A 20,219-nucleotide genomic window follows, 5' to 3' on the forward strand; every position below is an offset into this window, starting at 1 on the left:
GTGTGTGTGTGTGTGTGTGTGTGTGTGTGTGTGTGTGTGTGTGTGTGTTTGTGTGTGTGTGTGTGAAATGTTGAAATCTTGAAATGCACGAGGATCGTGTCACGGATAATATTATTATACTACCACAGGAATGCTGTCTAACTCTGTCTATCTGTGTCATTCGTCTCTCTCTCTCTCTCTCTCTCTCTCTCTGACCCCCTTGCTCCGATTTTCGGCTATGACCTATGGAAATGGTGACCGGAACTACCTTGACAAATGTCCTAGGACTATTAAATCGACATAGAAACGTGAAAATTATTCAGTCGTAATTTTCCGACCACTCGACCATTTTCACGGTATACACACCGTGGTTATCTCGTTATCACACGTGCGAGTCTTCCGCTGTCATGAATTCTAATAATGCGTAATGTTCACGTACGGTCCTTCGCACAGCAGTGGTTAATGTTTCCTGCGGTCGCTATGCTTTTCCATCTAATTTCCGGTATTGACCGTGAACAACATTTCGGTGGACCTAAATGGTGTTACGACCATCACGACGAAATCTACTTACACTTGATTAACTTTAAAGGTTTTAGTAAAATTGTACGGTACACATCGAATTAATAATCCTGAACGTTAAATTTGAATATGCATTTAAGTTAAACAGTCTACCACACGTTAAACCGAAAACAACATGAACGTGTTTTTTATTTTTAAACAGATTTTATCACAATAATAATTATAATGGTAAAATCTGTATAAAATTATTATATTAGTCCATCGATAGTTAAGTGTGAATTACAATATAAGTATAATGACTAGGGTTAATATTAATTTGAATGCAAAATTATTATTTTTTTTTTTTTTTTAGTTGTAATTATTACTTTTGTCAGTAATATCCACAGAACACTTCGTGATGAAGTAAATAGTGATGTTTTTGCATATTACTACATATCTTGAATAAAATTAATATTATTGAAAAATTATAAAAATTACAAAAACGCAAATATGCAATTCTTATGGTATATTTTGTTACGAGATATTTTAATGTGTAACATTATTACTGACGTATTATTGACGCTGTTAAAAAAAAATATGCCCAAACATAATTTAGTTTATCTTACCTTAAATTTAGATGTTATCTAAAAAAATTTTCCATTAGTGCTCGTCGGCTGAAAGTTATCAATGGTGCGATAAAAGTATACGGGTAAAATTTAATTCATGTTTTGATATTTTATATTTCATATACGTTGTAATTTTGTTTGTGAATTGTATTCATCTCGCGATAATGATGATTAAATGCTAAAAAACCAAAGCGCTAGTACAAAACTTCAGTAATATGTTGAAGAATTTTCTAGTACAGTTTTTAAAACCTATAGAAAATCTCTTTTTTGTAATATATATAACCATGCAGTTTCATCGAATAAGCGTTCTCAAGTGACTCAACATTTAAGTATAAAAAAACAAGAAGGAGAAGTTGCTGCAAAGGTCAGCGAAAATTAAAAAATGTGACAAAAAAAAAAAAATTAGAGGATTAAAATCTGTGTATAAGTATACGATACGTAATATTTTAAATAGTAATACTTTGATGAAGATTTCCTGAATCTAATCCCAGCGGAAGTAACAGCCTTTAAGTATGTGAAAATTACTTCATGTGATGTTGAACGGAATTTTAGTAATTATATTAACATATTAAGATCTAACAAAAGATCTTTTAGTTTTGAATATTTAAAAAATCATGTCATTGTTTCGTGTAATACATTTTTTATTATTGTAAAACAACCGGTAACGTTTACTTACAGCTTAAAGAACAAAAATTGGAAACATTATTTCAGGTTAGAAAAGAAAAGGGTAAAAATAGAACTTAAAGTTCAACTACTGAATCTATTCTGAATTATGATACACTTAAATTAATGAGGAAAAATTAAATTGAATGATAATAAAATTATTCGTTTGATAATCTGGATTGATTCTGCTTTGAATATAATAACCTAGTCTAGTTATTGAACTGCGGACACGATTTAAAATTTAAACTTGTAATCTGTCAGATTGTGACTGTAACTGATTAATTAAATATAAGTTATATCTTAATTTAGTTTTATTGTTTATTATTATTATTAGTTTTTTTTTTTTTTTTATTGGGAGTGGAGGCACCCAAAAAATTACTTACATTACTCAAACTTATAATAGAATTAAAATTTAAAATTTTCTTAAAAAAAAAAAAAAGTCGTTGAAAATATGTTAAATTTGAGCGATTTTTATTTAGAGTTATTCTGCTCTATTTTACTAACCGATTAATTGCATCACTTGCATATACGAGTACAATAAATTTGTTTTCAATGATTTGGTTTGTGACTAATATAAGTTAATTTTACCTGGTTAAAATGTATGTAATTAAAATGTTTATGTAATTCGTAAACACAATAAACGAAAATATTTGAAACGATTCACATGTAGTTTACATTTTAAAAACTAAAGTTTGTTCTGAATGCGTTTTTTAGCTCAAACAGATTTTAGGTATGATTGATGAAATATTGTTTTCATAACTTGCGTTTAATGAATGCATTTTAATTATTCCGGTGTAATGATATACTTAAGGACCACATAATATTATAGTTTATGATGGTTTTATACAAAAAGGAGAAATATAAATGGTGAAATAAAACCAAACTATAAAATGAAATTCAAATAAAAGTATATATATTTTTTAATTTTGCATCCATTTTAGTGATGGAATTATTGTGTCAAATGAAAAATAAACTTCCACGAACAATTCAAAGGAATAAACGTTATTTGGAATAATTTTTTTTTTTCGTAATATCATAAATCTGAAGTACTCACATTCAATTCAGACTCGGTGTAATTAGAAATTATGCAAGAGAGAGTATACACGTATTAGTTGAGAATCTAACTAAAAATCAAATTAATTTAGAAATCAATCTGGTATTATTCAACAATACTGTGGGTATTTTGATTGCCGATTGTATTTCGAATTTAATGAAATGAAAAATGTTATTTATAAAATATGCTTTGAGTTTTAAGTACTTGGTACATAATTAATTTGGGAAAATTTGGTTTCTATAACCGATTAAATTACTTTATGTATTATTTGGATCACTTATGGTAGGTAGTAAAAATATCTTCGAAAAGAGTTTTTGTAAAAAAAAAAAAAGAAATGTTTAATTAAACAAGAGCTTAAATAATAAACTTCTACTCGTGAAATCATGTACTACTTTCCAATTTTGTAAATAACTTAACAACTATACAACTTTAAATACGAATCACTGACTCAAGTTGATTTTTAAATTCGTCGTTACAAGGCTTTTTATACATATCTAAGAAAAGTTTAGGGGCTACATTAAATGGAGTTCAGAGAATAATATTTTGTTTGTTTTTAAATTTTTTAAGAGTTGCAATAAAGTAATTCTAAATATTATAAAAACATTTTGAAAAATTATCATTTTACATGATGGTGCTTCAATAATTGAACAGCTCTTGTTTTTTTAAGTTAATTTGACTCCAACTCATAAAATACACGACTTTGGATTAGGTAGAGTTTAGTGTTAAAATTAAAAAAAACTGTTAATTAATATCTTGAAGTTGAGATATATTAAATTTATTTATAATATTTTACTCTGTTAACTTAAAATCAGTTTTAAAATATGATGATTTATCAGTTATTATTGCTTTAATACGAATAAATACAAATAACGTATAATAAAGTACAAGAAGCACAATAAAACACTAGTAATAATAAAACTAATATCTCTTTAGTTAGTTTTCACTATATATTTATTATAATTAAAACCGTAAAAACATCAAAGTCTCTACTTTTTCATCTTATATTTCAACAAAAATCACATTTAAATAATAAAAATTATATAATTCTTTGCACTACTTTTTATTATCTGATAAGAGTTATTAGTAAACTATAATTGTTCGGAAAAAGAAAAATTTACAAATCGATACAAATATCTTGACTTTAAAACTTCAGTTAGAAATATGATCAAACAATAGAACATACAACTATTTATATCATCTAAAAAAAATGTAAACGACTGATTATTTTGTCAATATTTGTCGCTTGTCAAGATTTTTATCATTATTTGTTTTATACTAAAAGAAGTACGAAAGAAAAAATTGAAATTTCCAATGTAAAGAACCATCTGTATTCAAAATTCGATCTAATAAAAGGTTCATGTTACTTTTGATACAGATTTATAATCCCAGTGAAAAACAAAAAACAGAAAAATATTAATTAAAAATCATTGTAAGCCAATGAGTTTTTCACTACACCCAAAATCTTATAAAATTTATTTTTATCTATAATTATATTAAAATTATTATATCTTATATAATATATGATCATAAGTATATAAATAATTCTGTAATTTTATGATAATGATGATTCCGATTGTTATTAGTAAATTACATATTATTACATATTATTTATTTATTAAACACTGTGAATATTTTTTTTCTATATTTGAATAAAGGATAAAAAAAAAAATCAGTATCCAATTATTTGAATTTTATTTACCATAGTGTGGTCTGAGTTCTGAGTTCGATCTTGAAACTATTGGAACACTATTATTAATAAAATAGTTCTAATATAAATCCCATAATAAGTCCTTGTCGGTATCACAAACATTTATTGATAGTATTTAAATATTCTATTAATATGATACGTAAAACAATATACTTCAATCCATCCATATCATATAACTGATTTCTTATCACATGCTGATCATAAGCATTCTTATCAATATGCTCAAATCCCTAAAGGTAAAATATATTTATAAATTCAACTTATCTATATTTATCCTGTATTATTTACGTTAAATTTTGTGTATAGTGTTGTCATCATTGTAGTTCATAGTAGAGCTCTTAAAACACGTGTCACGGAATTCACGTGTACACGTGAAATACATGTTTATCCAAAATATATATCCATTTTTACAATGGTAAAATTAGTAATTTTATGTTATACACTTGAAGTTTTAATAAAATATTAATAGTACAGTATTAAGTTAAGGATATACGTTTTTATTTTGAATTTTACACGTGACACGTGACACGTGAATTCCGTGAATTTCCGTGAATTCACGTGTATTAAGAGCTCTAGTTCATAGTGTAATAATATAGGTCATACATGTGCATCAAATTACATATAGTTTTACTATTTATCCAATTAAATGTTAAGATAAAAATTTAATTCATGTTATACAGTAATACTCAGTGCCGAATTACTCATTAGATGGAGTAGGCGTCCACCGTAGGGCCTCACTCATTTAAGGGGCCCTGTGAAAATGGAAAAATATATTTTTTTTATTTAATAATACCTGTATTTCATTTACGAATTTACGTGACAAAAGTCAATATGAAATATAATATATATTAAGTTGTAGGTGTTATATGCAGTAATAACGATAAAATTATTTTGAAGAAAATAGAAATTATATAATAACCAATTAATTTTTCTTGCAAATAAAAAAATTTAATAAATACGATTTTCTTTATTAATAATTGTTGGTTATTATTAAAGCTGTTTATTTTAATTATTATATAGTAATTTTAAACGATTATTTTTGGATTTTTAAAATAAAAATACATTATAATGTACAAAACATAATTTTAAAACTTTTTTAAAAATAATTTAAATTAACGTAGTATTTATAGTAACTATAAAATAAATTTCACCGTGTTTACCTGTAATTTATCAAATATGCTCCAATAACATTAGTAGATGAATAAAGAAGTTTTTACGCTACAAAAATACACTTTCATATATCAGATGTAGCTACAAGTTTGATGACAAAAAAAAATAAAAATAATTTCATCACAATGTAATGTTTGTAATCTATTGCAATAGTGCACAACCTTTTTTGATCCACGACCCTCCGAAATGATTTATTTTGATAATACGACCCCACTTCCTATTAACATTATGTAAGTAACATTATGTAGTTATAATTTCTCTTATCACATTAATATCCACATCATTATCACTGAGGAATTCTGATAAACATGAAAACATTTCAAATTTGTCATCGTCAATATAATTTTTCCACAGAAGAATTTTCTTTTTAAAAGCATTTTATCAGAAAGAAATAAAATATTAGTATTTTTCCCTTGTAGGCTTAAATTTAAACAATTTAGTTTTTCAAATATATCTGCAAAATAACCCAGAATTGCAAGCCATTGCTCGTCTAAAAAAAGGTTCCGAAAGTTTATTGTTACGTTCCAGAAGAAAAATTCGTGCTTCATCTCCGAGTTCAAAAAGGCGTGATAATATTTTACCACGAAACAACCACCTTATTTCAGTATTAAGAAGCAATTTTTTATGGTCAGAACCCATTGCATTGCAAAGTATATTTAAAAGTCTGGAATTGGATGACTTTGATTTTATAAAATTTATTATACTTATACCATTAAGGAGTACTTTCTTAACATCTGATTGAAGTTTTTTGGAAGCTAAAGCTTCTCTATGAATCATACAATGGTTAAACATTATATTTGAAGACACTTCTAAAACTTTAGCTTTAAAACCTTTTTTTGAACCAGTAAGGGCTGCTGCGCCGTCAGTGCATATTGACATACACATTGACCAGGGAATTTCATTAATTTCTAAAAAAAATTGTTTATAAGAACAAAAATATCATTTCCAGTTGTACGTCCTTTTAATGGTTGACAAAATAAAAAGTCTTCTTAAATTTTATCTTTATAAATATATCTAACATATACAAGAAATTGAGCAAGATTAGTTATATCCGTAGATTCATCTAATTGCATTGCAAAATAATTTCCTCGTAATCTATTTAGGAGTTGTGATTTTATATTATCCAGCATATTTTCAATTCGAAGTGACACAGTATCTCTTGATAAGATAATTGTTTTTAACTCATTTACATATGATTTATCATGCATAATTGATACTATTTTTATAGCGGCTGACGAAACGAGTGATTCACCAATAGAGTGTGGTTTTTTGGTTTTTGTAATTAAATATGAAGCCTCTAATGATGCATCTATAGCTTTTGTAGATACTGAAGTAAAATTACGCATAGTATTTTTTTGAACTTTTATCAAATTTTCATACCTTTTAAAAAAGTCTTCCACCTTTTATTGGAATTGGAGATGTTAAGTTACTAAATGTCATTTTAGCTTTGATGGCTTCATACTTTTTGAAGCTAATCTTTCTAAGCAAATAACACATTTTGGCTCAACTTTTTTAACATCGCAAGTGAATCCAAACTTGATGTAACTGTGTTGGTATTTACGGTTCTTTTTATTAATTTTTTGGTTCAAACATTCTCAACTGGTTTTTACATCTGACGACATTTCTGATACCTTACAAACTTTGGTTTCTATAACACTTTCATCATCACTATTGGTCGTTTAATTAAAAATTTATCCATATCGATGTTTTAGTTTATATATTATAAAATATTAAAATATTAAAAATATTAGTTTAAAATAATACAAAATATAAATAATTATTACAAACTATACAAAATTATAAGCATTATTAGGATTAACTCAATGGGTCGTACATGGATATCGGACAATTTCATAATAACCGTGAGATTAAATAAAATTACTGATTAAATTAAATTTAAAAATAACTGCATGATTCAATAGAACTTGTTATCGCAACATTAAGATATGACATAATATTACGATTGACACAGCCATCGACGGTACAAAATAATTTTATTTTGTATAAAACTATAAAATGATACACAGTATATAACTTTTTCATTTGGTGTAAAATTATTGGTGACCCCCTAATAAAATTTCACGACCCCCTTAAGGGTCATGACCCCCAGGTTGCACACCACTGATCTATTGTATTGTATGTAGAGGGATATTCTAATTATTATTATTATTGATTTATCCGCACTCTAATATTGTTCTAATTCGTCACCGAATCCTCAATGATGTATCCGCCTCGTGAGATTTACATGTATGTGTAAAGTTTATTATCACTAATTAATTACAATTATTACGTGTGAATTTGTACACCGGGTGATCCCAAGAGTGATGGGATACTGGTTGTCTGAAAAGCGTAGGAATGGTGTGTATTCGACTGTGCATTATTAATATAAAAGTATTATGAGATGTTTACTCTTATTTTAATAAATTATTTATTCCGATATATATATTTGAAAAAAATACTAATACAGTATCTACCTAATTTTGTTGTAAATAAATAAACAATACATTTTTTATTTAAAATTAAATTGATTGTAAAGCTATAAAATTAATTGATTAGTTAACTAATAAATTATAAAAGATTTTTAGTGTTTGATACCTACAAAAAGATAAAATATTTGTATTTTTTTGTAAATATTGTGTTAGTTTTTTTTTTTTTTTTTTTAATATAAAATTGTATATTTTATGACTTGCAGTGTACTTTTAGTAATTTTTAGTGCATAAACGCATACCTATCACAGTAATTTTAAGTGCTTGAACGTCTGAACCCTAATAATAATATCACGGTTGATTGGCCATATTTTTCTGTGGAACGCAATATTATTAGGACTTATGGTTTCCGATATAAATTTCAAAAAATTATCCTTCGACTCCGCATAGTACAAATCCAACCACTACTGCACAAATGGTTTAATATTATTAATAACTTGACCTTTATCGTTTCGAGTAGACGTGTTCGACTAACGAAACGAGTAAACATTATTATTATTATTGTTATTATTACAATACAATTTACATTTTCAAATTATAGTGATATACGTATTGACGAAAGTACGAGGGTTAAGTTATACGGTCAGCTCTCATGTTATTATCGTATTCGGTCCGCGAAAGTGCTTTAATATTAAACGTAAACATTTTCTCGTTTATAATAACATTTATGGACATGAGATACGCATACACGTAAACCGGCAAGAATTGAGTTCGCGAGAATGTCGTTGTCGAATGTCGAATATCTTGAATTAGCAAAAATTAATAAAACGTATATAATTACGGTAGGTAATCCTTGGAATGCTGAATCTCGTGTAGTAAGTGTAAAATCTGGTATAAAATTATACATAACTATATATTAGTGTACATTAAGTGCATGAACTTATACCAATATTATATCAATAGTGATCAATAATTTTACCTTAATAATTTTCGTATCGCACACGTGCGATGTAATATCTGTATCAGTCAAGTTATGATTATATACGAAGAATTATATTGTTCGTGTTGAGTATTTATTTTTCACTCTTAGAGTGTTCATCATTATCATCAATATGATTTACGCATAACCCGATTGGTAATTTCACCGATTTTCGTTGTTGTTCTTTGTCGACTAGAACTAAGATTGGCACAAAAATACCCAGCCTGAAAAACCAGGGCTGCTTTTCTAGATAAAAAACAGAAATTCTCTTATTTTTTTTTTAACCTTTGTGTGTTAGTTTTCGGAAAAATGTGTCTTATAGGAATTATTTATTTTTCGAATTAAAGTATTAAACTGATTTGAAAAAAAAATAATAATTTTTTTTTTTAATTAAGTAGATTCAATTAAAAGTATAAAATGGAAAAAGTCACAGTGAACGATTTGTGTCCCACTAATAAAATTGGGGTTCACGAGTTGTGTTCCAATGATAAAAGTGGGGTACACAAATCGTGTCCTTAAAAGTGAGGCAAATTTAAATCGATATTTTACACAGGGATATTGTTCTGTAAATTGAAATAAAAATGTTTTATAAATTCAAATCCAAAAATGTGTCCATCATATTATTATATAAATAAAATACCTATGTATATTGTATAAGACTTTTACTAAATAAAAGTTGATTCTGCCCATTATTATTGGGATAAGGAGTGCGTGAAGCTACAAAGATTATCATTGTACGCTTACGATCATTATTATTTACAAATTCCTACTTTTTTAGTTACTATTATTTTTGCAAATACTTCCAATTATTATTATTGTATATAAATACTACAATTATTATTATAAATAATATGATGAACCACTTTAATTCTTGTGTAAAATGTTACATACATAAATATCTTAAATATTTTAGTTGAAAAATGTATCAATTTGTGTATACAACTTATGTAGGTACCCAGGGCAGGTTCAAACAAAAATAGTTCATAAGGCAAAATCAAATTTTTTGACCTCTAAAAAAAAAAAATTAGTTCTAATTTTAACTTAAATACTCCCTCTATTTTTATGTGACATGCTTACATAAAAAATATTTTAATTTTTTTATTTTAAAGAAATAATGGTTCCATCGGGATATTTTTATATATTTTTTATTTTAACGTAAAATTTGTAAGGTTATATAATTTGTTTTCAATTCATTAAGTGCATGTAGATTTTAGGAATTTATATAATCAAATATTTATTGCTTTTTAAATTTTTTTTCGCTTTTAACTTTATAAATAACTGAACCATTGTCATAATCTTAAAAATTAAACAAATTATTATATAATAATATTGAAAAAATAAAATAAAACAAACTGAATTTTATTTAAAATTGACTTTTCTTGATTTTAGTAAAACAAAGCTCTGTATAAATGTATTCATGTCTAATTCTTCAGCAATTTTGCTCTCAGTAGAAAGATTGATTAATTGATCTTAAGTTATACATGATCGCAAATAATTTTTTAATATTTTAAATTTAGTGAAACTTCTCTCAACCGTTGCACCAATTACAAGTTAAGTTAATATAATTCTTAATATTACATAAGTATTGGGGTATAGTTGTGTCAAATTGTTTCTGTATATATACTCAAGAACAGATTTTGAATACCGATAGAAATAACAAAATACATGAGTTTATTTTGAAAATACCACCCCTAATAAAGTGCTGCTCTAGGCAGATGCCTAACTCGCCTATGCCTTGCCTATTTTATTTTTCGAGACCTAATTCACGTAACCAAAAAAAAATCCTCAAGGCACAAGTTCGTATTTGGGACACTACTTGTTTGTAGATGAAAATATTACATACCAACGGTCAATAAAAATGTTAACAATCTTTTATTTTTAATGAGGTATTATTACTGATTAATGTATATTTAATCAATGGTAGGTAATAGGTAGCTTTCCTGTAAATTCTTAGTGAACAATTTAAACAATAATTATCAAAATAAACAAAAATTAATAGGTAAACGGAAAAAAATCTGATTTTTTCGGATAAGTTTTTTTCTAAAAAATTCCGATAAAATAACCCATTATTAATTTTACAATAAAGTCCACCGGATTTTTGGGTATTTTGGAGGTTTATTTCAATAAACCCATCAGAAAAAAAAGCCCGGTTTGCCAACTCTGACTAGAACCAATAAATGACCCATATGGATTACGTGAAAACAATTTCGATGGAATTATTCATTTTTAAAATTCAAAAATGTTTGCTAAGAATTTTTTTTCGCTTTTCCATTGTTTCTCATTGTCCTGATAACTTGTTCTACCCGTGAAAAAGACGAATAATATGTATCATAATATAATGTCTAATGGTGTTTTGTTTAGGTAGGGTGGACTTTATAAAAACAAATTGTTTTTGGTTGACTAATACATAAATTACTTAATCTGAATAACATAGTTTTGCTCTTTTGGTGTGCAATTGGTCTAAATATTGTGATAAAAGACATTGAAAATTTCAATCGAATTACGAAATTTTATATTTCATACAAAATCATTATGGTGTTTATCGTTATTATTATTTATACGACCCTTAACAAAGGAATTCATATGTAAATATAACTTTTGTAGACACTCGCTTAATTAATGATAGTAAAAAAATCATAAGATGATTAAGACTATATATACAGTAACGGTGCTATAAATACCAGCGCTAGTCATTTAGCCGCACTTTGTTAATTCATAAAAATTCTGCCCTAATACAACTAATATTTGTTCATACAAAAAAAAAAGTAGGAACTTCACATAATTAGATACATTTTTTTTTTTTGAGTAAATAAAAATTGCGGTCCGAGTACCTACATGATAACTTATAATTTTTTCTTTACATAAAATTATTGATTATTCGGTATTTTCAATAGTCGACTGTTTATTGATGCAGTGAAAAATTGAAAATTTTAAATTTTAAAAACTTCAGGTCTTGAGAATATCCAATAAATTACCTCTCTCGTCGGAATTATTTCTGCTTCCTACAATATTGCCGTCCTGTGAAAATGCATTACCCGTACATTCCCTCCGCCGACCCTGTACTGCAATCATATAATGTATACATTGTACGTAAAGCGTGGTATTTATTGGTTAGTAAAAATATTACGATGTACAATAAAAAACTGCAGTGAGGTACAAAAGCGTATATACATTTTAAAATTTTAAATCAGTTTTTTTTTTTTTTATATTTGGTTGTATTTTAAGTTAATTCAATTATTGCTAATTATAATTACAAAAATGATTTTTTTTTTTTTTAGTAATGAATGCGAAAACTTTGAAATTTTTACGAGCCGAGACACAATATTGAAAAATATTTCTCCAAGTATATTATTAAAGTTGTAATAACTTGCAAAAAAAAAGCTGATGGTAAAAAAGTAAAAATACTTATAAATATGTATACACATATGTTACCGGCAATGTGGATAATTCAGGTATTTTACATAATGCCTAGGCATTATACAAATTGTCGACTCATTTTAGGCAATGTAAATAAAGCATATGATTATCAATATTATTTTACATATAACGTAGGCAGTGGTGCACGCGGGGGTTTAAGGGGTTGTAAACCCCCCTCGAAATTTTCTTCGATGTCTAGGTTAAAATTTACAAATTTTACAAGTTTGAAATATAAAGAGCTAGTATTGAATATCTAGTATTATTGATTATAGAATAGTCTATTCTACTATTCTATTATCAATGCTATTATTTAAGTCAAAATATATTAAGGATTTGCATAATTTTGTTAATTTTAAAATGTGTTATATTTTTACCTTGACCCCCCCCCAAAAAAAAAAAAAAAAAAATCTTGTGTGCGCCACTGAACCTAGGTATTTTATAAAATACCAATGCATTATGTAAAATGCCAATTTTTTTTAGGCAAAGTAAAAAACATTTTATTATATGTTTTATTACATTAAGATTCTTGTAATTATTACAAACAAAATTTAATTTTTATCTATTATTATATTATTACTATTATATAAATATTTTACTTTTTAACTACTTTTTAACTACTATTTACTTATTATAACATGTTGTAGAAAAGTGACATTTTAAAGTACACAAAATGTTATTTTTAAGGAAAATAAACTTTTTATTTTGACACTTGGACTTACAAACACATTTTATAGATTGAATTCAATCTTATCAAATTTAAATCTTATAGATTGAATTTTTATCAACTCATTATACTGTTCATCAGATAAAAAACTAGTATTAGTGGCCAAATTTTAAAAATAAATGTTATAGTTTGTTATAAAAATTTGACTTCATATAAATTGTATGTATAATATTGCAACACCATAACGAGACACGAAAATTACGTGAAAGATTATGATATTGTAATAAAATTATTAGTACGCTCAATATTGTACCTCAGAATTATTATTATAATAGTAAAAGAATATTAATCTTTATTGTGTTAAATCGTGCACACACATTTTTGATAAACGGTAAGTAAAGTCGTTGGTAATAGGCGATGCCCAATTTTGTTTGTTTCATCATTATTGCCTACTTCACATTTAACATTATACATAATACCTAGACAAAGCTCATATTATGTACATTTTCAAGTGATTTTTGGCGTTTTATATAATGTCTAGGCATTTTGCAAAATACCAGATTATCCATATTGCCGGTAACATATATATATATATAATATAAACAGTTTTCTCGCACTATTTAAAATGTATTATCTTCTTCTTCTTCTTCTGGCCTTCATAACTCTCCAAGAGTTTTTGCCGCCATCACTAAATCATCCCACTTATCTCGATCCTGTACTATTTCCCTCCAATTTTGTGCTCCAAGGTCTTCCAAATCTTTTTCCACGACATCCATCCATCTTTTCCGGGGACGACCACGTGGCCTTCTTCCTTCCGGCTTCCAATTTAATGCTACCTTGGTTAATGCATCTGTGTTACGCCGCATAACATGTCCTAGCCATTTTATCCTTTGACTCTTTATGAATCCATTAACTATGACTATATTTAATTCTTCCTTTAATTCTTGGTTGAACTTCCTGCGCCATTGGCCGGTCCTCGGATCCCTGATTGGGCCACATATTCTTCTCCATATCTTATTTTCAAAAGTCCTCAGTCTTCGTTGTGTTACACTTGTAGTGGTCCATACTTCACACCCATATGTTAGTATCGGCCTTATTATTGATGTATAAAGTCTTGTCTTTGTTCGTTTGGAGAATAGTTCAGATTTAAAGAACTTTAGCAACGTAAAAAACGCTCTCTCTGCTTTTGTTATTCTTGACCTTATTTCACGAGACCAATCGTTTTTCGTACTTAAAAGTACGCCCAGGTACTGAAACTCTTCAACTTTCTCATAGGGTATCGTTTCCATCACATCCGGCAATATTTCACTACTGAGGAGTTCCATTAATTTTGTTTTATCTGTGTTTATGTGCAGATCTATTCGTTCTGCTGCACGTTCTAGTATTTCAGTGGCTCTCACTGTATCATCCAATGATTCTCCTCGTATATTGAGGTCATCTGCAAACCCTAGCACTTTTATTTGGTGTTCATCCAAGTTTAGTCCCCTAGCTTCGTTCTGTAATACTCTTACTGCTTTTTCTAAGGCTATATTGAATAATAATGGGGAAAGTGCGTCCCCCTGTTTTAGTCCCGTTTCGACGCTGAACGCTTCCGACATAATATTGTCTACTCTCACTTGGTACTTCACACCTCCAATGGCCAGCTTGGTTAGGTTTGTTAATTTTTTTGGGAATCCAAATTCTTCCATTATGTTATACAAACTATTTCTGTGTATGCTGTCATAAGCTTTTCTAAAGTCGACAAACATTTGCTACATGTCCTGGCGATATTCATATTTCTTCTCTATAATTTGTGCTATAACCGATAATTGTTCTATAGTTGACCTAACTTTGCGAAACCCACTCTAGTATTCACCTAAGCATTCTTCTGCATAGGGTATTAGGCGATTCAATAGAACTTTGTAGAAAATCTTATATACTGAATTCAACAGGGATATCCCCCTATAATTGTTGCATTCGGTTTTATCACCGTTTTTATAAATTGGTATAATTATTGCTTCGTTCCAGTTCTCTGGCATCTTTTCCTCCTGCCATACCCTAAAACAAATCCTGTAAATAAAGTTGTACATATCATCTCGCCGTATTTTATGAGTTCTGATGGTATGCTGTCAGAACCAGGTGCCTTCCAGTTTTTAAGGCTCCTTGTCGCTGCTCTTACTTCTTCCATGGATATTTCTTTTACCAGTGGTTCCGCTTTCTGAAATATTTTGTTCTCTATCGGGTCCAGAGGTATTGTGGCATTCAATAAATCAGCAAAGTACTCTTTCCATCTAGTTATTTTCTTTTCTGGCTCCATAAGTATTGTCCCTTCCCTATCCTTTACAGCTTTTAGGCTTGGGTTAAATGTACTGTACTTTTTGATGGTTTTGAAGAAATTTCTTATGCTACCTTGTGATCTATCCTTTTCTGCCTCTTGCAGTATTCCATTCAGGAAGCTTCTTTTTTCTCTTTGTAGCACACGCTTACAGTTTTTTCGTTCCTTTTCATATGTTCCCCTGGTACTTTGATCACCTACTTTATTATAATTATCTCTCGCTACTCGCCGTTTCTCGATTGCTTTACGACAGGCCTCATTAAACCATTTATTCCCTTTTTTTTCCATTCTTCCTATGCTTTGTTCTGCTACTTCCTTGATGAATGTTATGGCCTGGGTCCATTCTGAATTTATATCTTGTCCTTCAAGTTTTTTTAGCTGATCATTTTTAGCTAAAATGTATTATACGAATAAAATATGATTTAAAAGTTTTGAAGTGTTGTTGTTCTCCGTCAATAAAATTATTATACTCTCATTTTTATTACGCGTTTCCATTTTCAAGTATAGTGACTGAACCCACCAATTAAAAAAGTAATAATCAAGGGCGTGGATCAAAACAACGATGTCATTTCAATAAATGCAGTTCATCAGTAATTTATTTGTTTTAATTACGTTTTTGATTTGACGAACAGTACCAAGGTATACGTTCACTGTCGTTGAATCGTATTAAATAAGTTACAATGTATTTTGCTTACTAAGAAATTATGTTTTTATTTATCCGTCATAAGTCCTGAAAAAAAAAAACAAATTAAGCAATCACCAAATTTTGTCTACTATTAAATATAATGTTCTATGTGAGAATATATTTTTGATCGAAATCAACGGAAAAAGACAGTTTTAAATGACATTGTTATAATAAGAATTATTTATCGATAACACTCTTATCCTAGTATTTTTATTCCGAGCTAGGTCGCACATATTCTCTGAACAAACTTAATTGTTCGGTGGCTTGATTTTATCGTGTACAAATAATACAGTTGTGTCACGAAATTCATCCCTTGGAGATATTAAAACATTTTTTCAATTTTCACATACAATTAGAGTCAAGGAAAAATGTACACATGTTTATCCTTTAAAGCGTTAAAGCAATGTAGCTATTATTCCGAAACAAAATCGAACTATGTTCGAAAATCTAATCACGTGGACCCGACTGTTTTGATGGATTATTAAGCTGTATTTACAAAAAAAAAAAAAGAAAGAGGCCGAAAACCCAAGAATAGATGAAAATGCACGGTAAGCTAAGATACAAGGACAGATGAATAATATTGCTGTATTGTTCTTTTAAATTTCGAAACCAATTTTAAATTGTAAATTGTGCTTTTGAAAAAACGATTCTGAGTAAAAAAGGTCAGATAAAATCAATTTTATTTCTATATATGGATAATATATTAGATGAAGGAAGTTTCTTAGTATGGTAGGTTGATCATTTATGTGTTCTAACTTTTATGAAATAAGAAAAATGGCATCTAAAATTGGGAAAATCGATAATTTCAAGTGTCTAATAAATGCATTCAATTAATTAGAGTACTTTAAGACTATATCTTTTAAATTCTATTAACAATATTCAGAAAATGATTGAAGTCGATTCGATTAATATTCATAGAATAACAACTGAATAACTCATGTTTCAAGGAAATTTGTTGAAAACCCTGATTTCATCTATTACAATTTCATTTTGTAGGTAACGATTACCCAATTTTTTGCGATTTTCCAATAAAATTTTATTTTGGCTACAAAAAAAAAAAAAAAATCTTATGAAAAATTTAAATCTTTTATTCAACTATCATGTCTTAAATATGAAAGTTTAAAATTGTACAGATACATTTTTAACTACAAATATGTAGTTTATTTTCAAGATTTTTATCATTTTATTAAAATACAATATTGAAAAGTGTTAGGATTTATCTAGATAAATTTATCTAGATGAATCATCTAGATAAATAACGCTAAGTTTTCTAATTACTTATCTAAGATAAAATGTTTACTTATCGAGATAATTGTTTGAATTCTCGCCAAAATTAGAGTTATTTTTATTCTTGTACGGAGACGAATCCAATAATTAGAGATCATCAAAATCAGTCCAGTCATTCTTGAATTATAAATTCTGTAATCAACCCGACTTTCTTTTATATATATATATATATAGAGAGAGAGAGAGAGATTTTGTATTCATAATTATAATTCGTGTATTATTAAAATAAGTAATTATTATTTCTTGGTATGTCATTTTGTTTGTATTTTCATGTCGGGAAAATAATTTTGGTATTTTAAACTTAATTTCTTATTTTTCCATGGAAGTTACAAATATAGTAGGTATTTGATTTTAATATACACATGTAACTCATACGCTGAATAGTCATTACTTCACTCTTGGAACCCGTAAAGTCGTAACTACTTATACATAGAATAATGAAAATCATCAAATTAGTATTATATGAAAAACAATATTGTTAACTTAAAATAATCTCTTATGTGTTCTGTATTGAACCTGATACTTACAAAGCAATTTTCATTGTTATTTTTTTTTTTTTTTTTTGTGTCACATTTTAGTGATTAACTATTATAATGTACATTATATGGCTGCGACACGATTGAGCATAAAACACCTTTCTTGCGACACGATTGAGCATAAATTGTCGGCGTATCAAAGGAAATTGAAATACAAAAGAAAACCAACACGATTGAGCATAAAAAACTCTGCAACGTTGCCATTTTCAATTTTGAACTGTATCGTATAAAAACATTTATTTAAATAATTATAATAAATCAAAATATAACATGACAAAAAAATATCATGTTTTCATAGTCAATATTTAATATGCATGAAAATACTTATGATAGTAGTATAAATAGCTGTCACAGTATATAGATATTTTTGTTAATAATAAAATAATAATAATAGTTATGACTTATGACTTATCAAAATAATAAAATCAAAATATTTATAAATAGTTGTCACATTCATATTATAATACAGTATAATATACCTAGCTAGATTTTTTGATAATAATAAATTAAATTGATACACCTTGGTATCTGCTTCCAATTTGACTTAAATAAATTAATAAAGATTCCGTATTCTTACGATTTAAAAACTGGCTGTAGGCTTGAATATTCAATTCATTTTTTTTTATTTCTTTTGCGGATTGTAATTTTCCAGGCTTGTGTCGAATTGAATTGATCTTAGTCGATGTTTCCGCTTGTGTTTCGATCAATACCCTAACGACTGTATGAACATGGGGGTGAGGTGAATAAAACTGTGAATTGTACGTGCGATGAAAGCTTTCAGCTGCATTGGTCGTTCTAAAAAAAATTAAATAAAACAATACAAATTAGTAAAAAAAGTTTTTATAATAAGTTTTAAAAAATATTGTTAAAAACCTTGGGTTTAGCGAAGGAGTTTCCGCCCAAATATTTGGAGGAAACTGGCAGTGATCTTCAATATAGTTGTGTATAATGTAATCAGAAAATATGAAACCGTCATCATTTGGACAAATTGATATTAACTCGTGAAATGCATCAACTACTTCTTCTGGGGAAATAAACGCCAAACCAAAAAACATTTTCAACCATTTCCCTAGTTCATTACTGTTGTCCATGTATGCTATTCTGAGTGAAGGTTCGCCAACAATCTACAAACAAATTATTATATTTTAGTAAAAAAGCACTATATTATATAACTGTTTCTTACTTTTTTCCACCATGATTGTCCTAAATGAAATCTACATCCAATTATTTTAATATTTCCAAACACGTCTGTAATTGCCTGATGAGCTCCAATTTCAAAATCAACATGAAATGTGTTAATTTGCAAACTTTTTTCGCATAATTTCAAACATAAATTATTTAAAAATTGCCACATTTTAATATAAGTAGACCTAGTTTTATTTGGTAAAAAAAAGTAAACAAGTGGTAAGTAGTATCCATTTTTATATCCATGTATTGTGTACAATTGAATAAAATATTTTGGAGCATAATTAAATGTGCCATCGCCAAAATACTCAGTACAATTATTTGTCATAAATTGTAGATTTTGTTCTGTAGTTAAACATACAAAATTATCATCAGTCGGCATGTAAATGAATTGTTGACCCTTATATTTAAAACATTCTTCATTTTTTAAGTCACTTAATTGATGAATTGTTTCATCCAAAGAAGTTGGTAATTTAGGATAGGTCTGCTTCCGTTTATCATACATTGCTTTCCGTACATTTCTTACATTTTGATTGTTTAAATTTGATGTTGGAGAAGAATTTAAAAGTTCGGTGCGAATAATTTTAAGTGGCCGTGTGTAAATTGATTCTTCAGCTTTTCTTTTGCAATTTTCTCTTAAAACTTGCGTTTCTATTTTCTCAATAGAATTTTTATCGTGATTATGTTGTCCAGCAGTTTCAATCACTTTACGTTTATCGAAACCCGAGAACATTATTGCCGAACATTTATTATTAGTACACCTCCATCTCAAAAGATTGTCTTTTTTTCGCTCTCCAATTAATTTATACTTGTATAAATTAACTAGGGCCAATTCTTTGCCTCTTTCCGATAAAATAATTGTTATATCCATATTTTAAAAAAATAGAAAAACGCACTAAGTATACACGCACTATACACTACACAGGTGATCGAACACTGATATTATTTCTATAATAATTTTGGATTTGTATCTTAATTATCTTATATTTTCCCCCGATGCTAAATGTTTAAAACGTCGTTTTGCTCCG

General features: G+C 27.6%; 1 protein-coding gene across 1 annotated transcript; it reads right to left on the minus strand.

Annotated features, from left to right (window-relative positions):
* Window positions 1-18,455: 18,455 nt before the first annotated feature.
* Window positions 18,456-19,350, minus strand: LOC112679618. The gene is made up of 3 exons (XM_025549498.1): window positions 19,190-19,350; window positions 18,880-19,130; window positions 18,456-18,801 (listed from the first exon to the last, which is right to left on the minus strand). Exons 2-3 carry the CDS (start codon window positions 19,095-19,097, stop codon window positions 18,513-18,515), a joined length of 507 nt encoding a protein of 168 aa, XP_025405283.1. The 5' UTR covers window positions 19,098-19,130; window positions 19,190-19,350; the 3' UTR covers window positions 18,456-18,512.
* Between the last annotated feature and the right edge of the window lie 869 nt (window positions 19,351-20,219).

Source organism: Sipha flava, unplaced genomic scaffold (genome assembly GCF_003268045.1).
Source record: "Sipha flava isolate LNK unplaced genomic scaffold, YSA_version1 165_pilon_pilon, whole genome shotgun sequence".
Lineage (NCBI taxonomy): Eukaryota > Metazoa > Arthropoda > Insecta > Hemiptera > Aphididae > Sipha > Sipha flava.